Source organism: Poromitra crassiceps, assembly GCF_964638095.1.
Source record: "Poromitra crassiceps genome assembly, chromosome: 12".
NCBI lineage: Eukaryota > Metazoa > Chordata > Actinopteri > Beryciformes > Melamphaidae > Poromitra > Poromitra crassiceps.
In genome coordinates this window covers 24,919,055-24,934,446 of record NC_139632.1, presented here as the reverse complement: position 1 = coordinate 24,934,446, position 15,392 = coordinate 24,919,055, and the positions used below count along the sequence as shown (strand labels likewise).

Below are 15,392 nucleotides of genomic sequence, written 5' to 3'. Positions count from 1 at the left end.
GAGTAGAGAGTGGGGTGGGAGGGTGGGGTGGGGGAGGTGGACATAGTGTGCTGCAGGCTTTATGCAAGACATCCTTTTAATTCAGTTTTTCAATGTAGATTACATCAGAGATATAGAAAGCAGTTCTCCAGTGGCGATGTGCCAAAAAGTGAGACGTTTGTGATGTATCAAAAAGTTGCCTGCCACTCTGCCAAATAGTGGTCGCGGTAACGTTAAATACTGGAAAAGGCGATTTTACAGCCAACACATCGGACCCTTTTTTCCATTTATTTTTCCCACCAGAAGTTATCTCTAAAACATAAAATGCAACACTATCGTCTTGTTGCATTTTCAGAATACAAGACAGAAAAGAAACCATTCAACTTTGACTTTTTACTCACCAATTGGCGTTTTCTCTTCCAAATATTCCAGCCACGTAACTATCCACTTATGAAATGAAATCACACGGGAACATTAATAGTTTGTAAAAGTGCCACTTAACAATAAAACAGATGCAATCCCAACGTTATCAACGTGCCCGCTCGCTCACTCTGGGCATTAAACTGGGGCACCGGCGGTGGCGCAGTGGTAGCACTGTAGTGTCGCCTGCCTCACAGCTAGAAGGTCCTGGGTTCGATTCCTGCCTGGGATGCTGTGAGCACTGAGGGTGTGTCCCCCCCATTTCTTCAGTGCCAACTGCCCAGGTGGGCTATCTCGTCAAAAGGGCCTTTCTGTGGGGAGTTTGCATTTGTTCTTGTGTGTTGGAGGCCAGGCTGATGTTGGATAGCTTCTGGGTGACACAGCAGACCCGAGCAGAAGGCGCGCTAAAACACCTGATCCTGATTACCAAGAGTGTTTTATCTGCCAACAAACTCTGGCCAGCTGTCCACCGGTGCATCTCGTAAATAGGTAGCGCAAAGCAATCATCGCTGACCATATAGAATGGAAGTTGCCATTAAAACAAAGACCCCTTTGAACTTTGAAATATCTCCTCATAGACTTGTGAAAGTGGCCATGGGCTGCGGAGCTTTCAAATGTATGTCGGGAAATCTCCTGATGCCAAGAGCAAAGCTTGTGCCAAATACAAGCCTAAACACAGGCCTGCTCTGCTGCCAGGAGGAGGTTCTGTCGGAGCAGTCTGCTGCTCACGGGCTGGGGAATATCAACTGCTACACTATTTGGTAAACCATGCCTAACATGTCATGCAAGATGCAACCTAGCCATAGCCAAGATGGAATAATATTTGGATTACACCTTTGTTTTTGTTTTTTATCTTTTTGTATTTCTTATCCTTCGGTCTCTATTACCCCTTTCACACGAAGGGTCCAAGCAGCGTTATTCCCAGGTTGATTTTAGGCATGAATGAAAGCATTAACCAGTGTCTCCTGACCCGGGTTGGCGACCCCCCTCAAGAGGTGGGTTGGACCATGGTCGGACAAGGGTTGATTTAAGTGTGAATGGCACCACCCGGTTTGCTATTTGTTATGCTAATAGCCTAGGCTAATTGTTGTGCATCTCTCCAGGGATGTGACCCGGGTCGGGTCTGAATTGTCATGGCCAGGGATTAACCAGTGTTGCCTGACTTGGTGTTTGAATTGGACAAAAGAAGGGTTGAACATGGGTGAAGTAACCCTGGACCAACCCTGTTTGTTGGTATGAAAGAGGTCTAAGCATGGGCAGGGATGCCCTCTCTCACATAGCTGGGTGCGTTTCAAACTGGGTGCTTCTAGGCGGCGGTAGCCTAGGGAAGATTTGTCTCCCAGGGAAACATCTGCTTGTCATAATCCCTGCTGCTTTCTGGGCTTGATTGTGCGACCCACTGACCTGCCCTAATGTTAGAGCTCAGAGATGAGACCTCTGCTCCACAACCACAAGTTGGCTGACAACATGTGATGTCGCCGTTGCAGATGTGCATGAATTAGAAGCATGAGAAGCACTTCTAGGTAGCTACCCACTGATTTGTGTGACAAACTTGGTTTCACAGTCAGATGGATTGAGCTACTTTTGGTTGACCAAGGCCAACAACATTATTCATCCATTCTTAGGATTTTGTGCTGTGAGCTACACTTGTGGCTTTTCTCTGGCTTAAGGCTTTTTTGTTGGCACCTTAACTCAAAGTCGTGGCCATACTGCTCTGCAATACATTTTGAAAATGTCAGTTTACTCCTATTTCAACAGGCCATGCGCTCCATCTCAGCAGCTCTCCAGGTTGTGTTCTAAATCAGTGTTTCCCAAACTATGGGTCGGGACCCAATTTCGGTCACGGACCCGTGGGGGGTGGTCAACTGGTCGTCATGGCAACTCATTAGCATATGTTTTTTGTGAGTTTTGGGTCCCAGGGAGACACAAAATGTGTTTTTTTGGTCCCAAGATGCAAAAGTTTGGGAACCCCTGTTCTAAATGAACTGCCTTTGTCACATGGTATTACCTCTCTCGCTCTCCCCACTTCTTTGTTACTGTCCTTTAATGCAGAAATGGCAACCATACTTAAAATATGGCGGTATAGGCTGCAGCGATATCTGCCAATGCCAACAATAAGTGATTGCACACACAGATAAGCCCAGCTCAGCCACAGCCAGAGGAAGTTATTTTGAGGGGAATTCTCTGCACAGTCCTGCATTGTGGGGACATTCCATGTAGACATTATGCTGGATATGAAATGAGCTAGGCCCTAGCGCATCGTAATCCGTCCACAGCCACAACATTGCATACTTTTGTGTATTCATGCGGAGGGAGGCGAGGGGCGAATTTGAATGTAACAGTAGTGTACCTTGTCCTTTCCCCCAGCTGTCTGGGAGCAATTAGATCACAGTGAAAATGAAAATGTCATCGTTCATTCTCAGATTGTGGAGGATAATGGTGAATATCCCAGGGGAGGAGGCTGGAGGGATTTTGTATTCCCCCTCAAGACTAGAGCTCTGTGAATGGAGTTACATTCCTGCTGAAGGGTAATGAGTAACATGAGGGAGGGGCTTCTGAAAACACACCAGTCAACACCTAGCGGTGCGTTCAAGACTGCTAAAGAGGGAGAAATCAGTCAACACTTGATTCTAATCTGCCATGGATTGCTTGCTGGTTTTCTCATAAATCCAGCACCCCAAGTCTGCATTTGTATTATTATTATTGTTCTTGTTTGTTGTTTTTTCCCCACGCAAAACAAAACAAAACCGTGTAAACTCCTCTCTAGTTTATTGTTATTTAATTTAAGAGTAGGTATATTGTAAATCCCATATTTGAATAGAAATTATGCTGATTAGCTGATTATGCTTGAAATACCCAGAGAAAAAAAAAGTCAGATCATGCTCCGTTTACCCTGATGTACAACACAACTCGAATAGCAAGGTAGCAATGACACGACAAATACCATTTTGCATCCACAGGGTTGTAGTTCATATTGCACTTTGAGGGAATGAAGGGAAAGTTTTGAAACTTTAAGGGGACATTTAAAAAATGTAAGGGTTATTATTATGTGGAAATGTTGTCTTATTCCCAGCATCAGCCAAGATTTGGTTTTAGAGGCCTTACCATAGCCCTTACAACTCTGTTTATATATTTCAAAAGTGCCTCAGTTATTGGCTGTTGGCAGTTATTGGCTGCTCCCAGCTCGGTGATTGATGTTGTTTTTGTCTGTTGAATTGGCACTTAATACTGACCCCCAGCAACCTGAGGCACAATACCTCAAAATACTTAAGATGACTGTTGGCCACTTTTGACCACTTATTCGTGCGTGCTTGTGTGTGTAATGTGTATCTGTGTGTTTTGGCCTGCATTCAAAGACAACTCTGACAAACTATTTTAACCCTCCAGTGTTTCATCTATATACTCAGAAAAGCAGAAAAAAATACAATGGATTGTGGATGTTGTATCATTAAATTTCATCTGCAGTTTATAGATTTTCTGAATTCTTCTGAGCATATTTGATTGTATACCCAATTAAAAAGAAGAAAAATATCAACTACAGTAAATCTCCTGGTACTCTTTGAGTTGTAATGCTTTACTTTTGCAAAGCAGTTCTTTTTATAAGGCTTTTAAAAATACTATTTTACATTACAACCAGATGTTTCAGGCTATAATTTTCTCAAAAAGTCACAGGCTAGGATTCCAAACCTCAACTGCAGTGTGTTCTTGGTACATAGTAATTAGCCCTTCGTTTAGTGAAAACAAACCCCAGAGCGTTGTGAAGGTAAACTTCAGCACATTTCCTTCTTGTGATTCTGCTTTGCTCTGTTCAGGGCCTGCTGGACTTTGTAAATGTGCAGCATACCAAATTTCCTTCACGCAAAATAATCAATGAAACTCACCTTGACAGCAGTGTACACAGTACTGCCATAAGACAGACAATGACGTGGATCATTTACAAGATAGCACCAACCTTTCCACACGACCACACCACACAGACAGACGGTGTTCAGGCTTGGTTGCACATCTAAACTCTGTGTATAATCTAGCAGTCAGCCAGTTTCAAAGTATGAAGCAATTTTCAGTTTCACCTTTTTCTGTCAAATTAACACCATTCCTCCAACCACTGACATGTTGAATTGTATAGTAGTAGTTTGTTTTAATGTCCTCCTTTTCTCTTCTTCTCTGTCAGTCGAAAGCTGATGGACAGACCCTTCTCTCGGAGGTTTTCCAAAGAGGCAACCTCATGGAGAGCGATTACTTTGGTCTGGAGTTCCAGAACATGCAGATGAACTGGGTACGTATACCAGCAACTGTTTCCCGCGTTTCCCTATATGAATTGGAGACATGCAGTATTCTGCTTCCGGATTCCTTACTGCTATAGAGACACTGCGTAACGCATCATCATTCAGAAACCACGCCCAAGACGGGGGAAAACACAAACTCCTGTCCAATCCTGGCGTTCTCCTATGTCACGTAGATGGTTGCGTGTTGCACCAAAATATCGTATATACGGAAGATGAACACTCCAACTTACTTCTTGACAGCTAGATCCACATTTTTCTTCTCGCCAATTCTCAATGGCTTCCTTGTTTTGCTCAGGAGTACAAAAAAACTTTAACTGGCGATTTTTTACATTTGTTTTCTGCGCAGCCCACCACACAACAGCTTTTAGCTGTTTAATTCAAGGAAAATGACGCTGGTGTGTGGAAATGAACGGAGCTCTTCCCCCGTGATGGGCGTGGCCAATTATTACATGCAGTGTCTCTATACAAAGGCAAACGGCATTAACTGTTTTGTGTATTGTAAAGGTCAAAGGTCGTAACTAGGGTTTAGATTGAGTAGAAACCAGAAATATAAGCGTCAGTGTTACTTGATAATATAAAGTCCACTTCTCTAACAGCAGTACTTTAATCTGGGCAGCAGATCAGCTTTTAAGACATTTCTGTACACGGCAGTATAGAACAGTAAGTTAGTTTTGTTTTAAGCAGTATATAATTCAGTAGGAATCATTTTTTTCAGTGCCCAAATATAAATTTCAAGACTTTCCATTGTTTTGATGATCTAGAAACAGAACTAGAATTGAAGACCACCTGGATGTTTATGTAAAGAAAAAGAGGACAGATGCAAAACATTTACGATGGCATCTTCAAAGGGGACAGAGCCGGTGACTATTTCAAGCTGAAAAGACCACAGATGCCTGTTAATTTTAACAAGACCCAATGGCTTTTCAGCTGATATTTTCCAAAGAAAGTCGGTTTTCATTTAAGGGCATCCGGTAACTGTATTGTATTGTTTCCAATAATTAATTTACATGAAACTAATATATACTAGCAATCTCGATTGTTGTGCTCGCTCTGCTGCGCGGGCTCGTGGCCTCGCCCGCTACGCGGGCTCACGGCCTCACCCGCCCTGCAGCTTGCCCACTGCGCATCACTGCGGCTCGGCCGCTATGCGGCCTCGCCTGCTCTATGACATCACCGATGACATCATCACTCATCTTATAGCCTCAGCCAGGAAGAACATCACTGATGACATCATCACAGATGACATCATCACTGATGACATCATCACTGAGATCCTCCAGCCGGTGAAACTCCTCATTGTCAGGTGAAAAGAAGCGGCTACCGACTGCACATGTATCTGAGGAAGCATGTGCTTGTCTACGGCTCTCCCCAGATCGGCAGAGGGGGTGGAGCAACGACTGGGACAGCAGGGCGAATTGGCCAAGTACAATTGGGGAGAAAAAGAGAGAAAAAAGAAGAAGAAATATTTAGGCAAATATCAGCTGATGATATCAATTTCCCAGTATATCTGTGTCTGGCCCTAGTCAGTGCATTCCTCCCTCAATCAGGCCCAGATGTAATGGGGCAAGTAGGCTCCCACAGTGAGGCTTTGAAGCCAAACTCTGTCCACAACATTGCCACATCCCTCTACTATCATACACACACACACACACACACACACACACACACACACACACACACACACACACACACGGACTGTAGCAAAGGATTCTTCTTTTTCTTCTCTTGTTGTCATTACCAGATCAGTCAGTCCGATTTTGTGCATGGCTCATGACATTGTGAAAAACATAATTCTGTCTTTTCAGGTTTGGTTGGAACCCACAAAACCCATTGTGAAACAAGTGAGAAGTAAGTGTGCTCATATATCAACTCGAATGCCCCCAGACGCAAGTGTGAAAGTGGGCTAATCTGTTTTCATGTCTTTCAGGACCGACAAATGCATTGTTTAGACTGTCAGTGAAGTTCTTCCCTCCAGACCCCGGTCAGCTACAGGAGGAGTACACAAGGTCAGTGACTGGCATGTCCTATTGGATAGTAAGCCCCAGAAACAAACCCCAGACACACAGGGAGAGCTACTAGTGGCAACTAGCACGTACGTTCTGCGCCCCCGTGAGACCTGATTCATGAAACAAAGCAGAGTTTGCCTAGCCTGGGTAAACCCAGCCTCCAAGTGACCTCTATCTACTACGTTACAGGCATATAGTCTGTGACGTCATATTGAAGGCTGGGTTCACCCAGGCTAGTGTTTGACTACCATTTCGCTCACTTAAACGGTTTCGTAATATAGCTACTTCTAATCGAGAATATGTCTGATAAAAAGTTGCAAATGGCACATAATAATAATAATAATAATAATAACAACCATATTATTATTTTAAGATTTAATACATTGTTTGGGTGTATCTATCCACTTTCCCTCAAACTCTCCTATCTACTACTTGGGTTGATGATTTCCTACATTTACCAGAATGCCTTTTAACAACCCCAGAGAATGTGCCTGAACTTGTTGCACTCAGTATGTGTACAATAGGTGGAGAGAGCAAAAGTGATATTGATAGTATAATAAAAGCAAGTTTTTCCAGTAGAGTAAAAGTGAGAGACGCACTCCTTAAAACACTCTTCAACAATGGAAATCTCCCTGTATGATTGTTCAACGTCGGCGCAAAATAGAGGTTCTAAATAGAAAGAAGCTCTTGCTGTTTGATTGATTCTGGGGGGAGCTGATACCAAAACCCTAACTGTTTTAGATAGCTCAAACATTTTATTATTTTATTTATTTATTTTATTTTTTGGCTTTATGGGACAGGACAATGGATGGAGAGGGGGGCTGGGTTATTAGTATGGTGTTTATGGTTTTTAGGGTGTGTCCCCCCCCCCTTCTTTTTGCAACTTGATGTCAACATTATATTGAGATATGATATGATTGATGATAACCCTTTAATTTTATGTAATTTTCGTAATCCCTGATAGACTTGTCTTGTGCTATTTATTCCTGGTGAATAGGAGCAGATGGACATTAAGCCTCTGTGCTTTTTCACAGGTATCTGTTCTCCCTGCAGATGAAAAGAGACCTGATGGACAGCAGGTTGACCTGCACAGAGAATACTGGAGCGCTGCTGTCTTCTCATCTGGTCCAGTGTATGTCGAGGGCCAGGCCCGTCTATTCACCACACTAGTTAATTGTCTAATAATGGCCGGTGAAGGTTTGCATTTTGTTATTTAAAGGGACATTAAGTCATTTCTGACTCACACAATGGCTCTGGCACAGCTTATAGATACAGTCAGTCTGTGGGAACGCCCACAAAACTTTGTTTCCGGTATTGTGTCAGTAGGACGTATGGTAGGGACCCCCCATATATATCAATGGGCTGACTCACCTGCGGAAGGTGCTGCGGCTCTAGACTACAGGTCTGTTCAGATGTACGTTTACTGTGGGGCTTGAATCCACGATCCTGTCTGCCTGGGCTAGCAGCTAAATGCTAACTATGCTGAATGGGGAGAACGGGAGGATTTCCCCCATGCTGACCCATTGACCACGCGTCTATGATGACGCACCGCCTGAATGTATGGTATTCTATAATGCAGTGGTCCACAACGCATTTGGTACCGGGCCGCGAGCCGGTTAAAAAAACAACAATAATTAATTAATAAACATAGGCTATAATATTATAGGTTGTGTGTGGTAGTTGAAACATAGTTTCAAGTTGACGTTTATTTATGTTTGTAGTTAAAACAAAAACATAAATACTGTATAGGCTACATACAGTACAACACAAAAAGCTGTTATTTACCCTTTGTTGCCACCTGGTGAGAAAATATATATGTAACTAAAACCATTAAAATTGACAACCGGTCCGCAACTTTTTTTTCCATGTATCTACCGGTCCTTTGCACAAAAAAGGTTGGGAACCCCTGCTATAATGGACATAAATATTAATGTCACATTTTCACAATGGAACAATTCAACAGACACAGGGGCAGAGAGAAAATAATATAAATGTCAGGGAGGGCAGTTGATTAAAAAAAGTATACATATTTTACCCCACCCCATCCAAATATTGGACAGTCCCCTAGTTAAGAGGTAGTGTATCACCATGCAAATTAGTACTGCTTTGCCATTTGCTTTTTTGCCTTGAGAACAAAATGTGTTGAGACTTGTGTCCTCCAGTTGAATACAGTATGTGAAGGGGGTTGTGTTTCCAAAACAGAGTAGGTGTGGGAAAGTTAGTTTAATGAACACCAGGAAGGTCGGTGTCTGGTGAAGTAATTGTTGAGTCATTGGTATTGATGAACAACCCTATCAAATCCCTGTAAATATATAATGGTCATTTTGGGCTATGGGACAATAAAAAACATATTCAATTCCCCTTTATACCCTGTTATTCACTCGTGGTGGTGGTGTTGTTTATGAACAATGAATGGAATTATTGCCTCTTTAATACCAGTTTACCTTCTACAAAGAATAACAAATGTTTCCCTCTTCCTCAAACTACAGCGGAGATTGGAGACTTTGATGACATAGCAGACAGGGACTTCCTGAAGGCGAACAAGCTGTTGCCCTACCAAGACAAGGTGCAGGAGCGGATCCTGGACCTCCACCGCCGGCACCTGTAAGTTTCTGCCTCTCCTTTAGTCCTTTTACTCTGTATCCTATATCCTGACCTATAATAACACAGGGGAATTGTTTGGTCACAGCTATGCCATTTTTCGTGCGATCGCTCTGAATCTTTCAGAAATTTCAAAGACCACCCCTGCGGGTGAACTAATGGAGCCAGATTTCTTTATTAGGTATTTATGGACGATTAATTATGGCCAAATGCTCAGATTAATGGCCGACCCTTGGTGTTGGTGTGACGTATATTGTGTGAGACGAGAGATGTAGTTCCCTCCTGAGAAAACCCATTTCGACCGCTTGTATTCACGATCTTGACCCATCCTTCATGACCATAGGTGAGGGTAGGAACGAAGATCGACTGGTAGATCGAGAGCTTTGCCTTCTGGCTCAGTTCTCTTTTTGACACAATGGTGCGGTAAAGCAATCATCTCCCGCTGCATTGTCCCCTCACTCGAGAACAAGAGCCCGAGAGAGACTTGAACTCCTTCACTTGGGGTAAGGACTCATTCCCTACCTGGAGTAGACAATCCACCAGTTTCCTGCTGAGAACCATGGCCTCAGATTTAAAGGTGCTGATCCTCACCCCAGTTCACACTCTGCTGCGAACCGATCCAGTGAGTACTGAAGGTACCGAACCGATGATGCCATCAGGACCACCACATTGTCCGCAAAAAGCAGAGACTACGCCTTTAAATCCTTTCCATGAATATCTCAAACAGGATAGGTGACAAGGCACAGGCCTGGCGGAGGCCAATCCCCACCGGGAACAAGTCCGACTTACTGCCAAGAACATGGACACAGCCCCCCCCTTTGGGCGTACAGAGATTGGATGGCCCTGAGTAGTGACCACCTTACCCCATGCTCCCGCAGCACCTCCCACAGTATCTCCCAGGGAACCCAGTCATAAACCTTCTCGAAATCGACAAAACACATGTAGACCGGATGGGCATACTCCCAGGCCCCCTCCAGGATCCTTGCGAGAGTGCAGAGCTGGTCCATTGTTCCACGACCAGGACGGAATCCATATTGTTCCTCTTGTTCTCAGGAGCGTGGCTGGCATCTCCCTTAGGGATAAGGTGAGAAGCTCAGTTATCAGGGACTTGGAGTAGAGCCGCTGCTCCTTTGCGTAGAAAGGAGACAGTTGAGGTGGTTCTGGTCGCTTCCCTAAGGAGGTGTTCCAAGCACGTCCAGGAGGAGACCACGGGGCAGACCGAGGGCTAGGTGGAGAGATTATATCTCCACGCTGGCCTGGGAATGCCGCGGGATCCCCCAGACAGAGCTGACTAATGTGGCCAGGGAAAGGGCAGTTTGGGTCCCCCTGCTAGAACGGCTACCTCTGCGGGCCGACCCCGGATAAGCAGTTGAAGATGAAGATGAAGAGAGATGTAGTTAAACTGTTTCATACAAAACTAAACGTGACATTTCAGTTTTACGACAAACTGTGACTTCCTTGACATGCAAGGTTATATATTTTAAATTCAGGAAGAATCACATGTGTACTTAATGGCACAATTCAAACGGGAACAAAAAAAGGATTGTCTTTCGCCGTTCACCACCACTCACTTTTTCGACGCTAGTGCCTGTGCTGAAGCAGGAAGTAGGTGGTGACTTTGGCTCTCTATATCCAGCCTGCCAGTGCATACATACACGTTGGGCGTGCAGAGAACGCAGCATGTACACTTGATACACTGCACGGGTGTTCTGCTAGTGAAAGGAAGTTTCACATTGTAGATTGATGCAAGGTATCAGCTTCCTCTCTTAAAGGCATCGTGCATACCTCTTCACCTGTTCAGACTTGATAGTTGTTGTCTCTTCTGAGACCTTAATAAAGGGAACACACAACAAGATCCTCAGATTCAACTGTCTTTCTGTGGTTTGCATTTTTGGAGAGAGAAGTGTATCAAGTGTACATGTTAACACTAAATAATTTAATGCCACTGTTTTTGTTTGTTTTTGGGACCGTACAAAATAAAAAAAGCAGACTTTTAGAATTTTTAAGCAGTTGAGGTTTTCCCTTTTCCTGCACCTTATGTGGCGTTTAACACAAATGTGTGTTTAACACAAATGTTCTTGCTGTGCTAAACAACCCCACTGTGGGGAAGGGGTTGCACCTTCTCAAAGTCCTGCTTTTAATGGTAATCTGTGCTCACAGCACTTTCCCCCAGCCAGCTTCCCTGTTCACATGACACCGTCCTTCGTCCTATGGCCAATCGTGTCTCTCTCAACCTGGTTATGCGGCTCAGATTAGGAACTCGGTTAATCTCTCCTCTTAGTTGTCAGTGTGACAAGTAGCCAGTCCTAATCCCTTGCTCTGGCCAGTCTATTAGCCATAAGGCTAGTAGGGCAGGGGAGGGGCCTAAGGAGATTTTACTGCTTAACGCATGAACAAAATTAGAATGTGGTGGTGAGTGGGTGGATATGCCCCTCCTGACATATTGTTTGGTTGTAATCACATGGTTTGAAATCATGCTTGTAAAATCCTCAAAGGATTTAACGCCACAGTGTCGGATGAATGAAACTACTCTAGCCATGATATGATCTGCCGCTGTTTAGATTTCATGTGGCAATTCAAAGAGAATGACTAAAATGGTCACTAGGCGGCACACACACGTACATGTTCCACAAGCCCACACCCTGTCCAAGACTTGCCATTGCAAATTCAAGACCTCGATGATAGCCTTCAATTTAGCCTGCGTTCTAAAAGTCACCATGTACATTACAAGACAAGTCCTTGGCTGATCAAGAATAAAAGCAATTGACTCAGTACTTTGTAATTCACATGACCCATGCTCTCTTGAATTGTCACTTTCCCACCATTTTTGAATATGACTTTTCCAGAATAAGCCAAATACAATACAGCCATAAAAGGACTAAAATAAAGCTTATGGCTAAAATAATAATCATGATTATTGAGAAATTTTGTGATCACAATTATTGATCATTATTAAACTCGATGATTTTAGGAACAACATTATTTTACTGCACTTAAGTTTCGGCATCTTATGTCAACATCTTGTTTGTGTTTTCTACAGCGGAGATTTTGAATCAAACAAAAATGTTTGAATATTGGTGATCCTTGAGGATTAATTGTGGAAACTCAAATTGTGATTAAATACATTATTAGCTGTTGAGCCAACTGGTGTTTTGAACCAAGCACATATTGGACACGTATTCCCTGGAAGCGTAAAGGCTTGAAGTTGTGTTTTGCATTTCATGGACAAATCAGTTGATACAAAACGGTGAGCTGTATTACTGTAAACGGGCAACCATTTGCAGATGCCAAATGCATGAAAATCTGGATGAGATATTATGCACATGGTTACACATGGTTCATGTAGGAGCATTTCTATTATGGTCCAGCATTAGAAACAACTTCCAAATTGTATTGTTTCACGAATCCCACATCAATTCCTTGCACACTTTTCCCAAGAACAGTTTGAAGAGTTATTCCGGAGATCATGTTGTTCATGTGTTTTGCACATTGTCACCCCCAGGGGTCAGACTCCAGCTGAGTCAGATTTCCAAGTCCTGGAGATCGCCCGTAAACTGGAGATGTACGGAGTCCGCTTCCACCCAGCAGCCGACCGGGAAGGCACCAAGATCAACCTGGCGGTGGCTCACCTGGGCCTTCAGGTTTTTCAGGTGACTGTCACTCTCACGCCTGTCACCTGCTGTGAACACATACACCTCAGTCCCTACAATTTACTATTTTAACTTCTCTCTTTCCTCACAGGGCAACACAAAAATAAATACCTTCAATTGGTCTAAGATTCGCAAACTGAGCTTCAAGAGAAAACGGTTCCTGATCAAGCTCCACCCAGAGGTTCATGTATGTATTAATGAGTAGATTCATTCCCTTGTTCAAAACAAAAAGACCTGCCTGAAGAATATGTCATCTGTCATATGTTACATGTCATATTCCACATGCTTGATAGAGACCGATTTATTGTGTGTTTTAATTCTTTTACTTTATGATCTTTGTGTTTTAGGGCCCCCATCAGGATACTCTTGAGTTCATGATGGCCAGTAGAGACCAGTGTAAAATCTTTTGGAAGAACTGTGTGGAACACCACTCTTTCTTCCGGCTGTTTGACCAACCCCAACCCAGATCCAAAGCTATTCTCTTCACTAGGGGCTCCTCCTTTAGATACAGGTAATACACTTTGTAGTGATGTAACACAATAAGGCATGTTTGGCTTAGCATACACAGTGTTTCCCCTAGGTTTGCTTTTAGTTTTTTTGTTGAGGGGGGGGGGGGAAGACGACGACGATCTAATTAAAACGCAGAGATGTTCAACAGCACTAATGGATGTGTGTCAGGCTATGTAGGTTGCTACCTTCATCTCACTTCTCTGTCTTGTCTGCACAGAAAGGAGAGAAACTAGTGTCACAGCACAGACACAGTAGACCCTAACACCGAGCTGAAATGAAACGGGTGCACATAAATTAGGCAAATAATATAAATAAACATCATTTAGAATTTGATCAGGGGGGTGGGTGTCCCGTTGCGGGGGTGGTAACAATGGTAGGGAAAACACTCATACATTAAATGTCACCTTTGATGTCTGAAATCTCTTGTTGAAAGATCGTTTTGTGATTCAGTGGTTTGACTCTAAACTCTTGTCTGTCAGTGGGAGGACCCAGAAGCAACTAGTGGAGTATGTCCGGGACAGTGGAGTAAAGAGGACGCCATACCAGAGGTACTGTCATCATTCCTGTGTTGGCTATATGAGAGAGAGAAAAGTTATTTGCCTTCCAAATTCTTACCAACTAGAAAATATCTGCCCCGAGGCCTTCATCTGATCTGACATGGGCTTCTTTCTTCTTCAGGAGGAACAGTAAAATACGAATGTCTGCTCGCTCTCTGGCCACAGATGTGCCAAAACAGGTCAGTGGAGCTGTCGGGTTGATGCATTTCTGTGACGAACGAAGCTGCAACATTCCACAAATTGTATTATAATGGAAAAGTGTATGCATTTGTCCTCTCATTACTTTCCACTCCCTCACTCTCTCCCCATTTCTCTGTCCTCTTTGTTGCATTGTTTCAGTACTTGTCATTCAATGACAGCCTCAGGGCTCCAGGCTCCCCTTCCTCTCCTACCGTGTCCTTCCTCCCAGCGCACATCTCTAGCGCTCTCCCACGAACGGAACTGCACCTTCAGCCCCAGGCCTTGTCCATACTGAGCCAGTCTCCAGCGCCTCCTCAGCAGCAGCAGCTTCAGTCCACGCCGCAAGCCACCAGGCCCCCCAGCCCTCCGAAGGAAGAACCTGTCAAGGCCGCTTCCCCGTCTCACTACGCTTTTCAAGGTGCCCCTAGCAACCAGGCAGCAGGAGACTGCAGCCCCTTGTTTGTGTGTGTAGAGAGTAGCACTTCCCAATCACAGCCCTCCCAAAATGGCAATGAGGATAGTGAGTATGGTGGGAGAAGGGGAACCGGGTGCTCTGTGGGAGGAGTGGGAGGGAAGAGGAAGGGGGTTCTTACACCTGAGGCTTTTGAGGCGGAGCTCTTGCGTGCAAAACAGAATCCCATGTTCTCAATGGTCAGTCCACAGCTGCATGTCACCGAGGAGTTCATAGATGATGATCCAACGGAAATCTCCTTTTACGGTGGGGCGGCGGAGGCCTACTCTTTTGGGCTCAACGATAAAGTAGATCAGTTCGATTATGTTGAGGAATCTGACCTCGGCAAAAACAGTATCTTCGGCCTGGGCCTCGAGGACCTGAATGGGAATACCAATCCCTTCTCTGATAGTGCCGTCGGTCGTTCGGAGACCAGCTCCTTGATGAATAACCGCTCGGAGTGCAGTTCCCTGGACAACCTGGGGCTCAGCTCTGCGGGCGAGTCCCTGTCGGCGGGCTACGGAGGCCCTGACTCCTCCTCCCTGCGTCTGCCAGGCTCAGACAACCCCTCAGAGGCCAGCTCCATGGTCAACTTCCCAGCCTACTCCGTGCGCTCCGAGTCCAGCTCCGCTGTGCAGTTCAGCGACCTGGTGGAGCAGCTGGAGCAGCTCAGCTACCCGCCCACGGCCACCGAGGGCTCCGCTAACGGCACCTCGGACTCTGACTCCGACTGGGGCTCGGACAGCGGCCTT

General features: G+C 44.6%; 1 protein-coding gene across 1 annotated transcript in view; it reads left to right on the top strand.

Moving 5' to 3' along the window:
• farp2 (FERM, RhoGEF and pleckstrin domain protein 2) overlaps window positions 1-15,392 on the top strand; it is a 35,972-nt gene that overhangs the window by 5,448 nt on the left and 15,132 nt on the right. Inside the window, exons 3-13 of the mRNA XM_083648258.1 lie at window positions 4,571-4,675; window positions 6,491-6,533; window positions 6,613-6,691; window positions 7,726-7,823; window positions 9,181-9,295; window positions 12,795-12,942; window positions 13,034-13,129; window positions 13,290-13,453; window positions 13,932-14,000; window positions 14,131-14,188; window positions 14,349-14,607. Of these exons, the coding sequence (XP_083504384.1) occupies window positions 4,571-4,675; window positions 6,491-6,533; window positions 6,613-6,691; window positions 7,726-7,823; window positions 9,181-9,295; window positions 12,795-12,942; window positions 13,034-13,129; window positions 13,290-13,453; window positions 13,932-14,000; window positions 14,131-14,188; window positions 14,349-14,607 (1,234 nt within the window). The remainder of the gene's footprint in view (window positions 1-4,570; window positions 4,676-6,490; window positions 6,534-6,612; window positions 6,692-7,725; window positions 7,824-9,180; window positions 9,296-12,794; window positions 12,943-13,033; window positions 13,130-13,289; window positions 13,454-13,931; window positions 14,001-14,130; window positions 14,189-14,348; window positions 14,608-15,392) is intronic.